This window comes from Salvia miltiorrhiza, chromosome 8 (assembly GCF_028751815.1).
Source record: "Salvia miltiorrhiza cultivar Shanhuang (shh) chromosome 8, IMPLAD_Smil_shh, whole genome shotgun sequence".
NCBI lineage: Eukaryota > Viridiplantae > Streptophyta > Magnoliopsida > Lamiales > Lamiaceae > Salvia > Salvia miltiorrhiza.
The window spans coordinates 21,169,932-21,190,157 of record NC_080394.1 but is presented as its reverse complement, the minus strand read 5'-3'; the positions used below and the strand labels follow the sequence as shown (position 1 = coordinate 21,190,157).

At 37.9% G+C, this 20,226-nt stretch overlaps 2 protein-coding genes and 1 long non-coding RNA gene across 4 annotated transcripts; 2 read left to right on the top strand and 1 right to left on the bottom strand.

Moving 5' to 3' along the window:
- Positions 1 to 2,503: 2,503 nt before the first annotated feature.
- On the top strand, positions 2,504 to 5,686 carry LOC131001804 (uncharacterized). The gene is made up of 2 exons (XM_057928397.1): positions 2,504 to 2,920; positions 3,429 to 5,686. The coding sequence occupies exon 2, from the start codon at positions 3,441 to 3,443 to the stop codon at positions 5,526 to 5,528; it is 2,088 nt and encodes a 695-aa protein (XP_057784380.1). The 5' UTR covers positions 2,504 to 2,920; positions 3,429 to 3,440; the 3' UTR covers positions 5,529 to 5,686.
- Positions 5,687 to 6,394: 708 nt separating this feature from the next.
- On the bottom strand, positions 6,395 to 9,019 carry LOC131001803 (cytochrome c oxidase subunit 6a, mitochondrial). 2 transcript variants are annotated; one of them, XM_057928396.1, is made up of 4 exons: positions 8,761 to 9,019; positions 8,341 to 8,447; positions 8,195 to 8,237; positions 6,395 to 6,675 (listed from the first exon to the last, which is right to left on the bottom strand). In XM_057928396.1, the coding sequence occupies exons 1-4, from the start codon at positions 8,879 to 8,881 to the stop codon at positions 6,641 to 6,643; spliced, it is 306 nt and encodes a 101-aa protein (XP_057784379.1). In that variant the 5' UTR covers positions 8,882 to 9,019; the 3' UTR covers positions 6,395 to 6,640. The 2 variants fall into 2 exon arrangements, with proteins under 2 accessions (XP_057784379.1, XP_057784378.1); XM_057928395.1 differs by having other exon boundaries at positions 6,395 to 8,237; positions 8,761 to 9,000.
- Positions 9,020 to 10,869: 1,850 nt separating this feature from the next.
- On the top strand, positions 10,870 to 13,770 carry LOC131001802 (uncharacterized). Its single transcript, XR_009094036.1, has 3 exons — positions 10,870 to 11,131; positions 12,836 to 12,916; positions 13,541 to 13,770. It is a non-coding gene; the product is annotated as an uncharacterized LOC131001802 (long non-coding RNA).
- The last annotated feature ends 6,456 nt before the right edge of the window (positions 13,771 to 20,226 follow it).

The window sequence follows — 20,226 nt, the reverse complement described above, 5'->3', positions numbered from 1 at the left end:
ATCAATAGCTATAGATATATATATCACATAGATTAAGTGTAATATATATCTAATAAATTAATATATTCTTATAAATATATAATATGTAAAATAACCTTTTATATATATATATATATATATATATATATATATAGGGTGTGGTTCTAGAGAGAACTACATTATTTATGAGAACGGGAGAACCATCAAATCTAATGCATCCACTGTAAAAATTAATGCATTCGCTGTTAAAATTAATGCACTAAAAAAATAAAAAAAAATGCTCCCTTCAGGATTCGAACCCAGGATCTGCATTCATCCAACAAGATGATGCATCCACCGTAGATCTTGATGATCGAATGGCTGAAAATGGTTCTCCGGTCTTCTTTTATTTATGATTCTTTCTTGAACCTCTCCCTATATATATATATATATATATATATATATATATATATATATATATAAAATAGACAATCCACAAATTGTGCCGTAGGATGATATAAAATTCCAAACAGAAATCAAAGTGTCGACAAAAAAATTAGTAACTCAAAGATAAGCAGCAAAGGTTGCATAATTCCTATACAAACTTACAAAATTATACATTTATTTCTTTTATTAAACCAGCTAAATAACAAAGAGGACTTCCATACAAATACATACAAAATATCCTATTACATATTTTAATAAAATACTCACAAATAGCCTATTAAAATGTGTGTTTGTATTTGCGTTAGACGGACGTTCACATAAAGTTTTTACTAATTAATTGGTGTATATGAAAACTTGTCATGTGATGAGTAATTTGGGACCTATATGAAAATTTTATTTGACATGCAAAAAATTACCGAAGTGACTTATATGAGTCGTATTCTAACATAACATAAGTATCTATTCATTTAAAACGTTCCGTCAAAAAAAAAAAAAAAAAAAACTATGCATTTAAAAATGTCTCTTTCGTAGTTTCTTCGGAAAAATGATTCTTTCATTAGTAAAAATTGAAAGATGAAGATTAGAGCATCTGTAACGCTCTACTCAATGGCTTACTCGAGTAGAGCGTTGCACTCGTGTAGGAGCGTTGCGGGGGGTTACTCGAGCCATACTCGAGTGCTCGTGTAGCACTCGAGCAGCGCGTGCACAGCACGCGCTCAAAATAATAATAATAATAATAAAAATTATAAATTTTAAATTTTAAAATTGTTAACGGCTATTTTGGCTTTTTTTTATCCAACGGCTATTTTAGCCGTTTGGCATTTTTTCCTTCTTTTTTTTTTTTTCTCTTTTCTCTCTATAAATACTACTCCTTCCCTCATTCATCACAATCCACTCCTTCTACTTCCTTCTTCCTCCTTCAATTTTAAGAATTTTTTTTATTTTATTAAAGTTTTATGTAACATTTAGGATTTTATAATTAATGCAATTTTAATTTGAAATAAATTGTGTTATTAAATTTGAGCAATTAAATTTAAATGAAAAGTATAAAAATCAAAATTAAAAAAATCAAGTATGCTATCAAGTAACCCCAATGCAGCACTACTTACTCAATATGGTCCCCCACTATCAAGTATGCTATCAAGTAAGCCCATTGCAGATGCTCTTATGGCCGATGAGTTATGTTTATACCGAGTATCGCTCTTGTCAATTCATGTTAGCATTTTTATTTTAAATTTTAATATATTTATTTTGATTATAATATCTCAAAAATTATTATCAGTGTCACATATTACATAAAATTAAAGCTCGATATGTTCATTTAACCCTATAACTTTTCAATAAATAAATAAAAGAACAAAATGTGCTTTAATTTATAGCAATAATAACTTTTAAGTATTAAAATCAAAATAATTAAATGTATGAAATAAAAAATATTAGCATCAACTCGTATCATATGTAGCATAATATAAATTTGAGATGCATCATGCAAAGAAAATAAAGCAGATGTATGATTTCTTTTTTTTTTTTTTAGGGAAAACGAGAGAAGATATTATTGATCACACGAATATGGGCAATGGAAATGATCCACCATAATAGACAGAGGTTCATTCTAAACATGAAATGAATTAAAATCTCTCGCGATTTTTGCTAAATTAATGATGAGCAATAGCATTTTGTTCTCTCTTGACATGCCGAACACGGAAACTCGGTAGTGTCAAAAGTTCATCGCGACAATTAAATTAGAAAAGTTGACAATTCACCAACAGCAATAATAAATACAATCAAGGTCAAAAAAGAAAATTTATCAAAAAAAAGGTCAAAAAAGAAAAAAGAGGAGCCCTATAGTTTGGCTTCCACTTGCCCTTGTAATAAATAATACTAGTAATTTTTTTTTCAGTACATATTACACACCATAATTTGAACATATTTTAAAAATAATATGCACAGTACTTAAAAATCAAATTAATAAACCTAGATTGATATTCACATATAATAAAATTACAATTAACTAATAAAGCTAAATCAACATTTAAATAAAATAAAATTACAATTCACACATGGGAAGAATTGTTTTTTTAATGGGAAGAATTGTTTTGATCGCAAAGTGTCGGTTCCGAGATTTTCAACGCGCATGGAAGTGCGTGGCGACAACATGGGATTTCCCAAAATCCATGGACAACACTCTCTCTCTCTCTCATAGTCTCACACACACACACACACACACACAATATAATGGTTACACACAGTGAGTGAGTTGAGTAGTACACACACATGTGGGTGATTTAAGATCTATTTGAGGCATTTGGCACGAAATCACATTCCCATTGCTCTAATTTATTTTCTGAAAATCTCATATGACCTTTGGAGGTTTACTCGGCACCCACCAATTGCTTCTCAAAATCTGTCCATCAACTACACATTACCTTTTCTTGGAGCTCACTGCTGCAAATAAGCACACATTTTTTGCATCCTTAAACAGGGATCTCTACGCCGCTCAAATCAATTGCTTCAGGTTTGCCCTTTTCAAGATTCCATTTTTCTTGGAAATATATGTGGATCTGTTTGATTCGGTTATCGTTTCGTGATTTTTAGATTTGTTTATGGAAAATTATTATTGGCTTGTCCTAATCATCATTGCCCTTTTTGATCGCTCGTAAAAGTTACTCTTTAATCTTTAATCTTGCTCAGATTTCTTTTGTGGGATTTCCAAATTGAGTTAATTTCCCCCCCCCAACTAAGATGTCTGTATTACAAGGGAACTTCACATGTTCCTGATTGTGTTTGAATATTATGTCTAGTTTAAGATGCTGGAGTATTTTATTCTTTTCCTTGTTTGGAAATCGGAATCATCATAGGCTCTACTTGGATCTAATGAAACAGTGATGTAGTTAGATCTAATGAGAAAATAATTGAACGAAACAGATGCAAGAATATTGTTTTTTGTATCAACTGATGATTTTCATTTATTGTAGATATTATATGAGTGGTATTTGTTTAATTTGTATTTGTTGTGGTGTTAGAATTGGTGGTGAATGATGTTCAAGCAATCGCCTCGCAGAAACCAGAGAAATAAAGGGATCAAAGTGAAGCATGTTTTGCAGATAAGTCTGCTGCTTGGAGTTGGCATCTGGCTGCTTTACCAGGTGCAGCAATCTCGCAGCAAGAAGCCGTCTCTAGACAGCACCGGTGTTTCAGGAAAGATAGAAGATGGAAGTGATAGCATCAAGCTAGGGAGGAAGGATCTCCACCCAAGAGAGGAAGAACAAGCACATTTTGATGACGAAAACAAGCCCGATGACCGCTGGCAGAGTGACAACGAAGCAGGAGATAGTCGGAGTGATGGCCTAGACAATCGACTCAAGGGAGGTGAAGAGAATGAGAATGAGAATGAGAAAGAAAATGGGGAGAATGAAGATGTGAGTAGTAATGAGGAGAAAAATGAAGGGGATATCAAAGAGGTTACAAGTGAAGACAAATTGGAGGAGAATGTGAGTTTGGAGAACAATAGTGAAGGTAATGACAACGACACCACGGAGGAGAACAAAACTGAAGAAACTACAGGACAGAACGAGAGCACTGAGGATACAACGGGGCCGAATGAGAGCACTGAGAATAAGAGTGAAGAAACTACGGGACAGAATGAGAGCACCGAGAATAAGAGTGAAGAAACTACGGGACAGAATGAGAGTGAAGAGACTACGGGACAGAATGAGAGCACCGAGAATACGAGTGAAGAAACCACGGGACAGAATGAGAGTGAAGAGACCACGGGACAGAATGAGAGCACCGAGAATAAGAGTGAAGAAACTACGGGACAGAATGAGAGTGAAGAGACCACGGGACAGAATGAGAGCACCGAGAATAAGAGTGAAGAAACCACGGGACAGAATGAGAGCACCGAGAATAAGAGTGAGGAAACCACGGGACAGAATGAGAGCACGGAGAATAAGGGTGAAGAAACAACGGGGCAGAATGAGAGCACCGAGAATAAGGGTGAGGAAACAACGGGGCAGAATGAGAGCACCGAGAATAAGGGTGAGGAAACAACGGGGCAGAATGAGAGCACCGAGAATAAGAGTGAGGAAACGACGGGGCAGAATGAGAGCACTGAGAATAAGAGTGAGGAAACGACGGGGCAGAATGAGAGCACTGAGAATAAGAGTGAGGAAACGACGGGGCAGAATGAGAGCACTGAGAATAAGAGTGAGGAAACGACGGGGCAGAATGAGAGCACTGAGAATAAGACTGAGGAAACGACAGGGCAAAAGGAAAGCTCCGAGAATAAGACTGAGGAAACTTCAGGGAAAAATGAGAGCACCGAGAATAAGAATGAGGAAACTACAGGGAAAAATGAGGGCACCGAGAATAAGAGTGAGGAAACAACGGGGCAGAATGAGAGCACGAAGAACAAGACTGAGGAAACGACAGGGCAGAATGAGAGCACGGAGAACAAGACTGAGGAAACGACAGGGCAGAATGAGAGCACCGAGAATAAGGGTGAGGAAACAACGGGGCAGAATGAAAGAACCGAGAATAAGAGTGAGGAAACAGCAGGGAAGAGTGAGAGCACAGAGAGTAAGAGTGAAGAACCGAAAGGGCAGAATGAGAGCACCGAGAGTAAGAGTGAAGAAACGAAAGGGCAGAATGAGAGCACTGAGAATAAGAGTGAGGAAACAGCGGGGAAGAATGACAGCACCGAGAGTAAGAGTGAAGAAACGAAAGGGCAGAATGAGAGCGCCGAGAATAAGAGTGAAGAAGCGACAGGGCAGAATGAGAGCACCGAAAATAAAAGTGAGGAAACAAGTGGTGATAATGAGCGGAAAGAGATGACAAGTGAAGAAACAACTGGAGATAATGGAAGCAAAGAGAGCAAGAGTGAAGAAACAAAGGCAGAGGGCGAGACAGAAGCAAAGGAAGACAAAGGTGCCAATTCTGAAGAGAGTAATACAACTTCGTACAACGACAGCAACGGAAATGATGCAGGCGAAAACAAATCGGAGAACTCATCCAATTCCGATCCAACATCTATACTTCCTCAAGAAGAGAAAGAGGCTCGTACGGACCTCGACACCCTTCCACAAGGGGGTGAAGCCAACAACCACGAAGCCACTGCCAAGTGATTCTAGTTTGTGTTTTCTTGCTTTAGATTCTTTGTTATATGTTGCAAAACCAATCGTTGTACTACTTGTATCATTACTTGCTGCTGCCTCAGACTTGTCATTCATTTTCTTTTTATGTCCTCAATATAACAACTCACAATGTCTCACCTCTTCAACAATTTCTCTTTCACATTTTGAGTATATTGTCTCTTATCTGTTCCATCCACCTAAAAAAGTCCTAGATATGTGTTTTAATAAAAATAGTTAGCGTATTGTCAATAGAGAAAAGTCTCACTTATAAAGTAAAGTAAATAATGATAATTGATTATACTGTAAGTGAAGAAATTAGTCCATCATGTGATAAATAAAAATGAAAAGGGACAACTAATAACTTTGCTTTCACTTGGAAATGCTAAAACCATCTTCACAAGTGTATCCGATTTGATTCAAAGTAAATGAAACTGGCAATTTTGTTTAATTGCAATATGAATACATTGAATAATTAGGTTGTCGGACAAAGGCTTACACAATAATTATATAATTACAAGATATAGTAGTGGAAATGGGTTAAAAGGATTAAAATGCCCCTCCTATAATAAGAGCAGTAAACAAGATAGGTTATTAAATTGTAACTGAAGATGAAACTTCAGGAGAAAATACTAGTATTTCAACAAATCCAAAATGCCATCATATAAGATTCTCAAGGCACATAGTGGTGCTAGTAGCCCAATACCCCTTTCGAAGTGAGCGTGTATTTTAATACATTACTTAACATCAATAGTAATTCTAATTTGCTTCTTAATGTGTATATACTTCAATTCATTACTTAACCCAGGAGACACCTTGGCTTTGAGTGAAATTGTAATCTTAATACAGCTGCACAGATGTAGGAAGAAATGCACTTAATTTATTCCTCAATTTCAGTTTGCTTTAAGGGAACAGATCAAACTTATAAAGGCGAAATCAGCCAAACCGCATTCCAAACTTCTGGTTCCAGAAACTGCCAATTGTCAACACAACATACTGTATGGAATTCTAAGGACATTCCAACAGACAAGTTTAAATGTGTAGAAGAAACAAACTAAAAAAACACCGATTATTGCAACGGCCTTCTCATTGGATGGCCTAAAAACTCAATGATGCTTTACCTCAAATAGGCCATCTGGACCTGCATCATCAGCAACCAAAGTTAATATATTTCTATCGCATCAATCTGAAAAAAGAAGATAAAATCAATAGCAAGATTTTATGATAGATGTTGCACTAATCTGTGAAGTTGTATAATGTACTCTAGGTGTATTGTTGGTAGATTGTGCTCAAGAATCAAGAATATCCACACAAATGTACGTTCTATTCGCTGCAGTTTGCCTCATCACTTTACTTCATACAATAATCACCTCGGGTCTTTTCAAATATATCAGATATACATATTAACTCGTTCAACTTTCTAAGTTATTCCTGAGTTCCAGTAGATAAAAAAGGTGTGCAGTGTACTAGGTAGTAAATGCAAATAACTGACTTTTTGAGCTTGAAATGAGATGCATGTTAGGGAAAAAGCATATGTCCTCAACTTGAGAGCTCTAATAATTTTAGCTTAAATTAACAAAAATGATCTCAGGTAAATACCCAGACTAATTAGATCACGGCCATTTGATAGAGTTAAACAATATTGCCTGGGGAAAAAAAAAGTATTGAAAAATCACAATATACTATACAATAGGATTCCGTCTTAACAGCTAGTAAGGGGACGTTTACTTTAAATGATTAGCCTTGATAGATAAAAATAGTAAGGTTAATCACTTGTTTACTTTGACGGATTGAAATTTTGGGATATCCCAAGGCCCTTGATTATTTTTATCATTTAAGCTAGTTTTGCCTGATTCTTAAAGGTGGGATTGGAGAAATCCTACTTAAGGATAAAAATACTCAATCATGCATCTTATCAATCACGCAAAGTACACACCCCCTAAGTAGATTAGAGAGCTATTGCTTAGGAATTATACCAACTTACGCCCAACAAGTCAACAACAACAAATAGATGAACACATAGACCAGGAATAAATAGTACTCCCTCCGTCCACGAAATGAGTACTCATATTTCCTTTTTCGTCCGTCCACGAAATGAGTACCCATTTCCATTTTTGGCAAGTTTACCCCACACATCTCTTTAATTAATACACTCAAAAAGTGGGACCCTTAAACTATTCACACTACACTTCATACATTTCTTAAAACCCGTACCGCCCACAAATAGGTACTCATTTCATGGACGGAGGGAGTATAAATTTTCATTAAGCAAGTACACATCCCGAGATTCAGTTACATGGATTCAACATCTCCAATCCATCAAGAATATAAACTAACTTCCAATTACATAAATACTCTTAGGTGATAGAAAAGTTACAGGCTTACAGCCCACTACTTAGAATCTCTGCTACTTTCTAAGTGAACAAATTTAGGGAAGTACTTTAGTAATATTTTGTCATGGTTGAATATGCTTCAACTTTAGAAGTTAAAATTCTATCAAGGAGATAAAATGACAAGCTACATTCATACATTTATACAAGTGAGGAATTAAATATCCATACACATACAAAAGTCAACACACACCAAAACCAAATAAGATAAACAAGCATTTACAAAACAAATATCATGAAAATGAATCATATGAAGAAGGGGGAACTCACCCCAAGGAAACTCCTTGTTGCGGATATGCAAATATGGATATGCCTGCAACAAAAAGTTATATCATATAAGAACCACTGACAATTTCTCCACAAGATCTACAATTTTGACGACTGTCATAAAATAAAACAGATAAATAGATCGTTACAGGAGGCTCGTCGTAGTGCGGATGGCCCTTGGAGAGGTTAAAGATAGCGAGAGTAGAGCATGCCACTATTCCCAAATATGTAATCTTCTCCCACTTGGAAGCCTCAGCTACATTCAACACGAGGAAACAAAAAAATAAACAATAACACAAACAGATCAAATCAATTGAGTAGACGGTTTTCAATCGACAACAAAACATTCAAATCAAACACCAGCGATACCGCAATGGAAACAAAAGCTACAAATAGAACATCAAATGCCATTGAAACCCTAAAACCATTTCCTCCAGACAGAAACTAAAACCCTAGATTCCACAGACACGAAAAGGCGTGCACGAAAAATTGGAAACCACCATACAACATATTCAGAATAATTTCCTAAGACAAAAGTTTCACTAATTAAGATACCTATAATCACATACCAGCTTCGTCGTGACCGGATGAAGCGGAGAAAGAGCGTCTGGACGCCGGTGAGACGCGAGGGGTGGAGGCGCCACCGCGTAGGGCGGACCGGAGGGTAGATCTCACAATCGCCGTCGCCATTTTTGTGTATTTTTCCCTTGTGTCTGTGCGTTGTGTGTGTGCCGATTCAATGCCAGTATAATTAATCCCGCAGATACGCCTAATAACACGTTTCTCGTTGAGAACCGAAAGTCGTTGAAGGGCTACATGAAAAACGCGACAAAAGCGTTAACTTGGTTACATTGAAAATCAGATATTCCGTTCACCATCCTTACATTTCAATTATTTACAAAATCCCCCCACACAATTTTAGAAAATGGCATCGATAGTTCCATACCAACAGTTTCCATCTTTTTTTTTACTTGGGGGAATTGGGGAGGGGGAGCAGTGGGGTTTGAACTGGGACCTCACTGTTCACAGACAGAAGGTCGCACCGCTTGGTGTCCTCTTGAGAATTTCCATCTAAGTATTTGTTTTTCTAGGGATAATTTTGGGTCAGCTTTACTATGTTGCAAATTGTACCGATTGTGAGTTGTTTGGGTTGATTTTCTTTTTTAGGGTTAATTGCATGAAAAATATTAATTATAGTCATTTTTTCATTCTGCACACAAATTTTGCATTTGTTTCAATTTTTCCATAAAATTGATTTACCCCCAATTTGATGATGATGTGGCGCAAATGTGGCAGCCGAAAGTGTGCCATTTAAACCGTCGTCCGACAAATTAAACGACGTCGTTTTTATAAGTGATAAACGACGTCGTTTTGCTTCAAAAATTGCTGAAAAAACAGCCCAAGCAGCCTTTGGGCCGGAATTGGCGCGCCCAGGCCCAGATCCACACTCCAGCCCAGGCCCCTTTGACTCATTCCTTGTTGACCCGCAGCAATTAGGGTTCTGCGTCGCCACGATCCCTCCACGACGTCGTTCGCCCCTCGTCGATCAAGTTCACCATCAACAGCAGCAACTCCAGTGATGCCTAGCCGGAGCAAGAACGCGTGTGCGAGGCCGTCTGTGCGCAACCCTGCCTCAAAAAATGCAACGATGCACAAGTCCTCCACGGCAGTTGGGCTGGCAAGGTTTGTCGGAGCTAACCTAGCCCCAAATCGTCGAAGACCCTGCCTCTTTTTCCTCCGGCGAGCATCGACTTCCAGACCGCCGGACTTCGCCGCGCAAAAAGCGTGGCTGCAAGACCGCGCACCCCACCGCTCATAGAACCAGTGTTGCCATCACTGCACGGCTGTCGAGCTGGTAAGGGATGACGGAGCATCCCCAACCGCAGACGCCTGAAAAGCGGATGCAGCGCCAGCCGTCGGACAGAATAAGCTCGTCGGAGCGACAGACATGGCCTCTGCTCGCCGGAGCACCGGGCTCCATTCTAATCTATAGCGAAACGGAGTGTTTTGACAATCAATATTAAAACAACATCGTTTCTGTGCCACGCCGTTTTAATTAATGATGTGTTACATACGCATGACATGTTTAAAGACACGTTAGCTTTCCGGCTGTCGGACTTCAATTTTATGGAAAAATTGGAACAAGTGCAAAGTTCATGATTAAAAATGTAAGTTTCAAAGTTCATGTGCAGAATGGAAAAATGACTATAATTAACCTTTTTTTCATCTATAAATTTTCGACTTTAATTTTAAACTTTTGAGTTCTGGCTAATCTAGCAGACAATTCCAACTTTAAAAAAAAAGGTATAAAAAAAATTCAACTAATATATTGTAATACCCCGTTTCTCCGAGTTAAATTTAGAATTTATTTTCGAACTTAGAAGTAAGATGATTCACGCCGGATATAAAGAAAATGAATTTATTTTATTCCAACAAAAATGATTTACAAAAGCATTTGTAAATTTAGTAATTAAATTTTTATGCATTGCATATTTATTTAATTTAGCATTCAAGTATTTTCACGAGCTTTTAATTAGCAAACCCTGAAGATTATTACAGTTTTCATAGTACAACCTGGAAGATTTTTTTTATTATTTTATTTTATCTTATTTTATTTTAATTTTTATTCTTACACCTACTCCCACCACTAACTCCTCTACTGCAGCACACCACCAACTCCACTACTGCAATACATCCACTACACCTACTCCATTCTTTTTGCAAACTTTTGCAAAATTTTATAGCTGGTTGATCCGAGCTTTCATCTTTCATCCTACACAATTATTCCACATATTTCATATCACTTCGCAAGAAAGAATCTCAGATTCATAAGCCTATACAAAATATATTCCAAGCTCATCTCCATCAACAATTCAACAACAAATGAACACCCCTCTCATTCAACGTTTCAGCAGCAAACGATCAGCCCTCTCATTCAAGGTTTACCAACTTAAATTATGTTTTACTTTAGCTTTATAAATCGCACTAGAAAACCAACAAATACAAGTTTGAACTGCATAAGCTTCAATGTTTCAATAAAAGATGAGTCTTGAAGCATGATTTTCCCTTTATGTTAAATCTGCATACAATTTGTATATATATATATATTCATACATCAGAGCATGAATTAGAAAAGAAGAATGATAAAAATGGAGTCTTGAGTTTTGATTGTTGCTGTCGATCTGAGTAATTGGAGCGTTGAGTCGGGAAGGGTGAGGGTGTATTGTCGGTGATGGTGGCTTGGCCGCTGTCGTCGGAAGTCTTCTGAGGGAGTTCAGGCGGCGGTGGTGGTCTTCACCGTCGGCGACTGCTTCGATGGGTGTGTGTGTGAGTCTTGACCATGGGCTGTTGTCGCCGAGAGAGAGACTGAGGAAGGCGGCGGCGTTCTCGTCGTCGCCAAAGGAGGAGAGAGAACAGGGACAGTGGTTGTCGCCGTTGCTCCGGCGAGCTCCAGCGGCCGTGAGAGCAGTCGAGAGGGAGAGAGACTGGCGGCGGCAGCGAGCTGTTGTCGCCGGAAGGAGGAGGGAATCGGTGGTTTCAGGGAAGCTAGGTCAGGTGGTGGTGGCTGTTTCTGACTGCGGCGGCCGTGGGTTCTCCGCGGTTGCTGCTGCTCGGAGAGCCGGCGCTCTTCGCCGGGAAAGAGGAAGAAGAGGAGGGTGCAGCGTGAGATGTGTGGGTGTTGAGTCTAGTAAGATCGTGTGGTGGTGACCGAGGTTTGAGAGAGAGGAAGGTTGAAGGGTGAGTCGATGGGCGGCGACTGGTGCTGCTTCGCCGGAGAAGAGAGGGAGCTGGGCGGATTGTGAGAGCCGAGGATGGCGCGGCTTTTCGCCGTTGCTCCTCCGGCGAGCGTCCGCGGCGGCGGAACTCCTGGGAGAGGGAGAGGGACTGAATTTCTTGCGTGTATGTGTGTTTACCAGGTGTGTGTGTGTGTTTGAATAGAGAAGCAAGAAGGGGTTAGGGCAAGTGTTGGGCTATTTTATTTGGGCCGAGTATTTGGGCCGATTTTTATGAGTGATGGGCTCCGATTTTTAAATAGATTTGGGCTGCGATTTTTAAAAGCTTGGGCCTATTTATTTTATTCAGTCTGGGCCATTCATATTTTATTTAGTTGGGCCTCATCTTTTAAATTTATATGGGCTATTATTTATTTAAGCATGGGCTCTATTTCATCTATTTAAATGGCTTCCCTATTTTATTTAATTAGACTATTAATTAGTTTGATTAATTATTTTTTTTAAAGACTTTGGATTGCCTTCAATTAATTAAATTGGGCTTTCTTATTTTTAATTAATTGAACTATTATTAGTTTGATTAATTTATTTAAAGGAAAATTTTTATAATAATATCATATTATTATTATGTGCATATTTTAAGTAAATTTCTTATTATATGCTAAGCATGACATGATTTGCATTATATTTTGCAATAAGAATATTTATGATTTAATTGGTTTTATTTATAATTCCAATTATTAAATAAAGACGAGTAAGAATATTGTTGGTGTTCTTAACTCAAGAGAAATGTTTTCAATTATTTATTCATTAAATTTTGAAAACCCGGCTAAGTGAATCATAGAATATTAAGCACTACACCATGACTTAAGATTAGCTTCACGAGACCTATTAAGAATAGAATTTCTTGTAGGCTTTGTGACCAGGGGGATTAGCGCTGCTTTCCCAAGACAGGTTTATATGTGATTATGATCTTCAGGCTTTGCCTAACCAGGTGGGCTTACTTTCCAAATGTACAAAGTATGATTGAGTTATTAAGCTCTAAATGTTTCAATGAAATGCAAATTGTTTATTTAATGTAATGAAAACTGTTTATCCAATAAAATGTTTATGTGCACTCTGCTCTGTTTAAGGCTCGCGCAGTTAATCAATTGAGGTTCTCTTATGACCTAATACGTTGTTTGAGAATTGTGTACACTTGTTAGTTGACTCGGTGGGTTGATCTCCATCGGGCTCTAACCAGAGGCGTTATAAGGGTGCTCGGCTGGATGTGTTCCGGAGCATGAGAAATATCAGGCCTGCCTGGGTAGCGTCCCGAGGTCAATTCAACTTGTCTGAGTTACGTCCTCAGGGCAAGTGTCAGCGGGAGACAGAGATCCGTCGGTGGCTAGAGGTCCGGGATCACAGCGAGTAACAGAAAGTGAGTGTGACATGTGCGCACAAATGAAAGAAAATGTTTTAACATGCTTAGAAGTACTTCTTTCAATTTAAAACCTTCGAAGTCATGTCAAGTATGATTGGATAAACTGTCTTTAAGAAAATAATGAAATGTTTATGAAAATGCATGCCCACTAAGTACATTAGTACTTAGCCCAAAAATACTTTCAAATGTTTTCAGGTTGGCTGGCCGGTGCTGACGGGACGGAGCTGAGGCTAGAGATAAATTCCTATGTTAGACTTCCGCTGTAGCAATTACTCATATCAGTCTTTTGTTTTCCCAACTTAAGATCTTCATGTTAAATTTCAAATGATATACCTGACCGAGCTTAGACTCTTCACTACTTAATTTATGCCAATGAATGTCAGTTGTCAGAAGCATGAAACAAAACTTGTGATCCAAAGGGGCATAGCCCGACCTTCTATCCTATTTCGGGTTTTTACAAGGTTGTTCCTTGTTTATTTCTATGAACTATTTATACCTCGATTATATTTATTCATTCAAGAATTGGGGTGTGACAGAATGGTATCAGAGCATGAGTTTTCTTTCATGACTCTGATAACCATAAGCTTTTGATGTCGAGTCTAGAATAGTATCTCTAGACTTCTAAGAATGTCAGTAGCCCTCAGCTCACCGTCACACTGCCGCAACCAAGGTACGATAATAGTTTCAAAATATACATATATGTATTTCAGATGTTATGAATCTTTCCAAGAAAAAGTGTGCGCTTTCAATGAATGATGCTATGTGAATTGCTTACCGCTTTCCATATGCTATAAGTTATGAATTGCTAATCGCTTTCATATTGTTATTTTGGGTCTCCGACCCATATAACCAGTTAAGTATCGTGTTAGGGACTACCCGAACCCTTAACGATAAGTGTCGTGTTTGGGACTACCCGAACCCATAACGACTCAATGAATGTTATTTCGTGTTTGGGACTACCCGAGCCCTTAACGAATCAATGTATGTATGGTCGAGTTAGATTCCTTGAATCTTTCCGGCACAAGCAAAGTTTTCATGAAAGGGACTTTAAATGTCCATAGATGTTAAGGTTTCAAAAGAAACAGAAGTATGTATGTAAGTATGAATGAATGAATGAGAAAGCTTTATGTTGTCGTTTTAGGCTAGCTGCATATACGATTAAAATGATGGGTCCTCTTACAAACCGTTTGAGTACCACCCAAGAATGCCTTAAGAATGTTAATTGTGATAGCACCGCTTGATCGATTTAAGTAAGGTTTGGTAAAATAGAAATGTTTAACATAGATATGTTACAACATAGAGGCAATGCCTTAAGATTAAGGATTCACTTGAGCTATTTCAATAGCGGTGAGATTAAGTTTTTCACATAAGAACTTATGTTGCTTATGATTATGATGATAGTCGTGATAGCTTTGCTAGAACGGCATAGAATGGACTTTCATGGTATCAGTAATTGATGATGAAGTACTTGTTAGTAAGCGTTTTAAGTTAGAAGTTTGACCAGAGCCTTACATGAATAAGAACTTGACATGATTGAGAGCGAAGCTCCCATTTGACTGAGTGATTTGTTTTGTTGGGTCTGGCCAGCCCACATGACTAAGATCTCGGTGATTGTCAATTAAGATTTTTAATCTCGAGGTAGAGCATCATCACAATATATAGAGACTCGCACTATATAGTTGTCACAATAGAATATCCTTTTATCACGATAAGTATAGTAGCGATTAGAATTACTCAGTTTGTCGTTAGTTTTCAACCATTAGAACGATGCACTAAGTATCAAGTTGTCTTTTGGTAATCAAAGCGATTTTTGGAATCCCAAGCGAAGAACTGGAGCAGGTAGTGAGTATGATGAAGTTTTCAACCAGCTGTCAATATGTGGTCCACATGGTGGACAATAATGAGAAATGCGTAAAGGAGTTCGTAAATGAATCGCGTCATGAGATATTCAATTCCCTAGTAAACCAGGGAGATAGTACGAAGGAACAAACAATGAGCGAGACCCTCACCACCGAGTCACCACAACAAATGGAGAAGGAAAAAGTTCATGCACAAACAAGATATGTACACCACCTCAAGATGGAGGTAAAGAAAAAGGAAATGGAAGGAAAGCAATGGAACTTAACTTAAGGTACAACCCAACCCTAAGGTTAGCAAGCACAAGCCAAAAGAGTGGACGCTTTGGCAAAAGTGCCAGAAGCTCCATCAAGAAGAATGTCCGAATAGAGCAAATGATCGTTTTAAACGGCAAAAAACGTGAACATACCTCATCAGCCCAAAGAATAAATTTTGGAACGCCACCACAATGGAATCTTAGAAATCCACATTGAATAATCCAGACGAGGTCTTGTATGGCCGAAAATGTAGTTCACCACTTTACTAAGATGAAGTGGGTGAAAGAAAGTTGTTAGGTCCTGAACTGGTCCAACAGATGGTTGAGAAGGTCAACCACATCAAGCAAAGAATCAAAGAAGCTCAAGATAGACAAAAGTCTTACGCCGATAAACGCCGATCGGAGTTAGAATTCAATGTTGGGGATCGAGTTTTCCTCAAAGTTTCTCCCTCAAAGGGAGTTATACGTTTCAGAAAGAGGGGCAAGTTACGACCCCGTTATATAGGACTTTTTGAGATCCTAGATAAGATAGGCCCTGTAGCCTATAGGTTGGCATTGCCGCCCAGTATTGGAGACATACACAATGTGTTTCATGTCTCTCAGTTAAGAAAGTATGTGTTTAATCCAAAGCATTTGATTAAGTCAGATAAAGTAGTCCTAGCCAGGACTAAAGTTATGAAGAGAAACTAGTCCAGATACTTGATCGCAAGGTTCAAGTTTTATGAGACAATAATTTTGTTCTCATCATGAAGTGGAACCATCACAGGATGGAAAAGGCCACAAAAGAGATGAATGAAATAAAAGACTAGTATCCCCAGCTAGATTATCAAGGTATGTAATTTCGGGGACGAAATTTTTTTTAAGGAGAGAGGGATGTAATACCCCGTTTCTCCGAGTTAAATTTAGAATTTATTTTCGAACTTAGAAGTAAGATGATTCACGCCGGATATAAAGAAAATGAATTTATTTTATTCCAACAAAAATGATTTACAAAAGCATTTGTAAATTTAGTAATTAAATTTTTATGCATTGCATATTTATTTAATTTAGCATTCAAGTATTTTCACGAGCTTTTAATTAGCAAACCCTGAAGATTATTACAGTTTTCATAGTACAACCTAGAAGATTTTTTTTATTATTTTATTTTATCTTATTTTATTTTAATTTTTATTCTTACACCTACTCCCACCACTAACTCCTCTACTGCAGCACACCACCAACTCCACTACTGCAATACATCCACTACACCTACTCCATTCTTTTTGCAAACTTTTGCAAAATTTTATAGCTGGTTGATCCGAGCTTTCATCTTTCATCCTACACAATTATTCCACATATTTCATATCACTTCGCAAGAAAGAATCTCAGATTCATAAGCCTATACAAAATATATTCCAAGCTCATCTCCATCAACAATTCAACAACAAATGAACACCCCTCTCATTCAACGTTTCAGCAGCAAACGATCAGCCCTCTCATTCAAGGTTTACCAACTTAAATTATGTTTTACTTTAGCTTTATAAATCGCACTAGAAAACCAACAAATACAAGTTTGAACTGCATAAGCTTCAATGTTTCAATAAAAGATGAGTCTTGAAGCATGATTTTCCCTTTATGTTAAATCTGCATACAATTTGTATATATATATATATTCATACATCAGAGCATGAATTAGAAAAGAAGAATGATAAAAATGGAGTCTTGAGTTTTGATTGTTGCTGTCGATCTGAGTAATTGGAGCGTTGAGTCGGGAAGGGTGAGGGTGTATTGTCGGTGATGGTGGCTTGGCCGCTGTCGTCGGAAGTCTTCTGAGGGAGTTCAGGCGGCGGTGGTGGTCTTCACCGTCGGCGACTGCTTCGATGGGTGTGTGTGTGAGTCTTGACCATGGGCTGTTGTCGCCGAGAGAGAGACTGAGGAAGGCGGCGGCGTTCTCGTCGTCGCCAAGAGGAGAGAGAACAGGGACAGTGGTTGTCGCCGTTGCTCCGGCGAGCTCCAGCGGCCGTGAGAGCAGTCGAGAGGGAGAGAGACTGGCGGCGGCAGCGAGCTGTTGTCGCCGGAAGGAGGAGGGAATCGGTGGTTTCAGGGAAGCTAGGTCAGGTGGTGGTGGCTGTTTCTGACTGCGGCGGCCGTGGGTTCTCCGCGGTTGCTGCTGCTCGGAGAGCCGGCGCTCTTCGCCGGGAAAGAGGAAGAAGAGGAGGGTGCAGCGTGAGATGTGTGGGTGTTGAGTCTAGTAAGATCGTGTGGTGGTGACCGAGGTTTGAGAGAGAGGAAGGTTGAAGGGTGAGTCGATGGGCGGCGACTGGTGCTGCTTCGCCGGAGAAGAGAGGGAGCTGGGCGGATTGTGAGAGCCGAGGATGGCGCGGCTTTTCGCCGTTGCTCCTCCGGCGAGCGTCCGCGGCGGCGGAACTCCTGGGAGAGGGAGAGGGACTGAATTTCTTGCGTGTATGTGTGTTTACCAGGTGTGTGTGTGTGTTTGAATAGAGAAGCAAGAAGGGGTTAGGGCAAGTGTTGGGCTATTTTATTTGGGCCGAGTATTTGGGCCGATTTTTATGAGTGATGGGCTCCGATTTTTAAATAGATTTGGGCTGCGATTTTTAAAAGCTTGGGCCTATTTATTTTATTCAGTCTGGGCCATTCATATTTTATTTAGTTGGGCCTCATCTTTTAAATTTATATGGGCTATTATTTATTTAAGCATGGGCTCTATTTCATCTATTTAAATGGCTTCCCTATTTTATTTAATTAGACTATTAATTAGTTTGATTAATTATTTTTTTTAAAGACTTTGGATTGCCTTCAATTAATTAAATTGGGCTTTCTTATTTTTAATTAATTGAACTATTATTAGTTTGATTAATTTATTTAAAGGAAAATTTTTATAATAATATCATATTATTATTATGTGCATATTTTAAGTAAATTTCTTATTATATGCTAAGCATGACATGATTTGCATTATATTTTGCAATAAGAATATTTATGATTTAATTGGTTTTATTTATAATTCCAATTATTAAATAAAGACGAGTAAGAATATTGTTGGTGTTCTTAACTCAAGAGAAATGTTTTCAATTATTTATTCATTAAATTTTGAAAACCCGGCTAAGTGAATCATAGAATATTAAGCACTACACCATGACTTAAGATTAGCTTCACGAGACCTATTAAGAATAGAATTTCTTGTAGGCTTTGTGACCAGGGGGATTAGCGCTGCTTTCCCAAGACAGGTTTATATGTGATTATGATCTTCAGGCTTTGCCTAACCAGGTGGGCTTACTTTCCAAATGTACAAAGTATGATTGAGTTATTAAGCTCTAAATGTTTCAATGAAATGCAAATTGTTTATTTAATGTAATGAAAACTGTTTATCCAATAAAATGTTTATGTGCACTCTGCTCTGTTTAAGGCTCGCGCAGTTAATCAATTGAGGTTATCTTATGACCTAATACGTTGTTTGAGAATTGTGTACACTTGTTAGTTGACTCGGTGGGTTGATCTCCATCGGGCTCTAACCAGAGGCGTTATAAGGGTGCTCGGCTGGATGTGTTCCGGAGCATGAGAAATATCAGGCCTGCCTGGGTAGCGTCCCGAGGTCAATTCAACTTGTCTGAGTTACGTCCTCAGGGCAAGTGTCAGCGGGAGACAGAGATCCGTCGGTGGCTAGAGGTCCGGGATCACAGCGAGTAACAGAAAGGGAGTGTGACATGTGCGCACAAATGAAAGAAAATGTTTTAACATGCTTAGAAGTACTTCTTTCAATTTAAAACCTTCTAAGTCATGTCAAGTATGATTGGATAAACTGTCTTTAAGAAAATAATGAAATGTTTATGAAAATGCATGCCCACTAAGTACATTAGTACTTAGCCCAAAAATACTTTCAAATGTTTTCAGGTTGGCTGGCCGGTGCTGACGGGACGGAGCTGAGGCTAGAGATAAATTCCTATGTTAGACTTCCGCTGTAGCAATTACTCATATCAGTCTTTTGTTTTCCCAACTTAAGATCTTCATGTTAAATTTCAAATGATATACCTGACCGAGCTTAGACTCTTCACTACTTAATTTATGCCAATGAATGTCAGTTGTCAGAAGCATGAAACAAAACTTGTGATCCAAAGGGGCATAGCCCGACCTTCTATCCTATTTCGGGTTTTTACAAGGTTGTTCCTTGTTTATTTCTATGAACTATTTATACCTCGATTATATTTATTCATTCAAGAATTGGGGTGTGACATATATTGATGTTGACAATTATGTAACAAACAAATACATACATACATAAATTAATGACGTTTCGACATTAATGATTTACGTAAAACATGCAACTTTACCGGGGGGATATAGATGCATATATTTTTCTTAAATGATTATTTCTAATTTTTGCATCTAAACGTTTTATGTTAAAAATTAAATTAAAAATGCAAATAAGTAAAATGATGAGTATAAGTTTTTATTATGAATTAAAATATACTTTTCACAAGCCTTTGGAAAAAAATCTTAATATTCTAACTTTCATAAGCAAAATATATAATGAATTAGAAAATCAAACAACAAGAAAAAAATTTCATATAATCAGGTGAACATATTATTTTCGAATTAACCCTATAGGACTGGAAACATATATGTTTAAATAAATCATATTGAATTGTTAAACTATTCAATTACGAAGCATTCAAAATGAAAATTTATTAAATTAAAAAATTTCAATCTTAATCCTAATCATTTCAGATTATCAATTTATTTTAGCCAAACACACTGGATTAGACTGAAT

Coding starts and splice junctions, on each gene's coding strand:
- LOC131001804 (XM_057928397.1), top strand. CDS start 3,441: ATGATGTTCAAGCAATCGCCTCGCAGAAACCAGAGAAATAAAGGGATC.
- LOC131001803 (XM_057928395.1), bottom strand. CDS start 8,881: ATGGCGACGGCGATTGTGAGATCTACCCTCCGGTCCGCCCTACGCGGT. Junction 8,448..8,760: donor ATCCGGTCACGACGAAGCTG/GTATGTGATTAT, acceptor TGTTGAATGTAG/CTGAGGCTTCCAAGTGGGAG. Junction 8,238..8,340: donor CGCACTACGACGAGCCTCCT/GTAACGATCTAT, acceptor TTTTTGTTGCAG/GCATATCCATATTTGCATAT.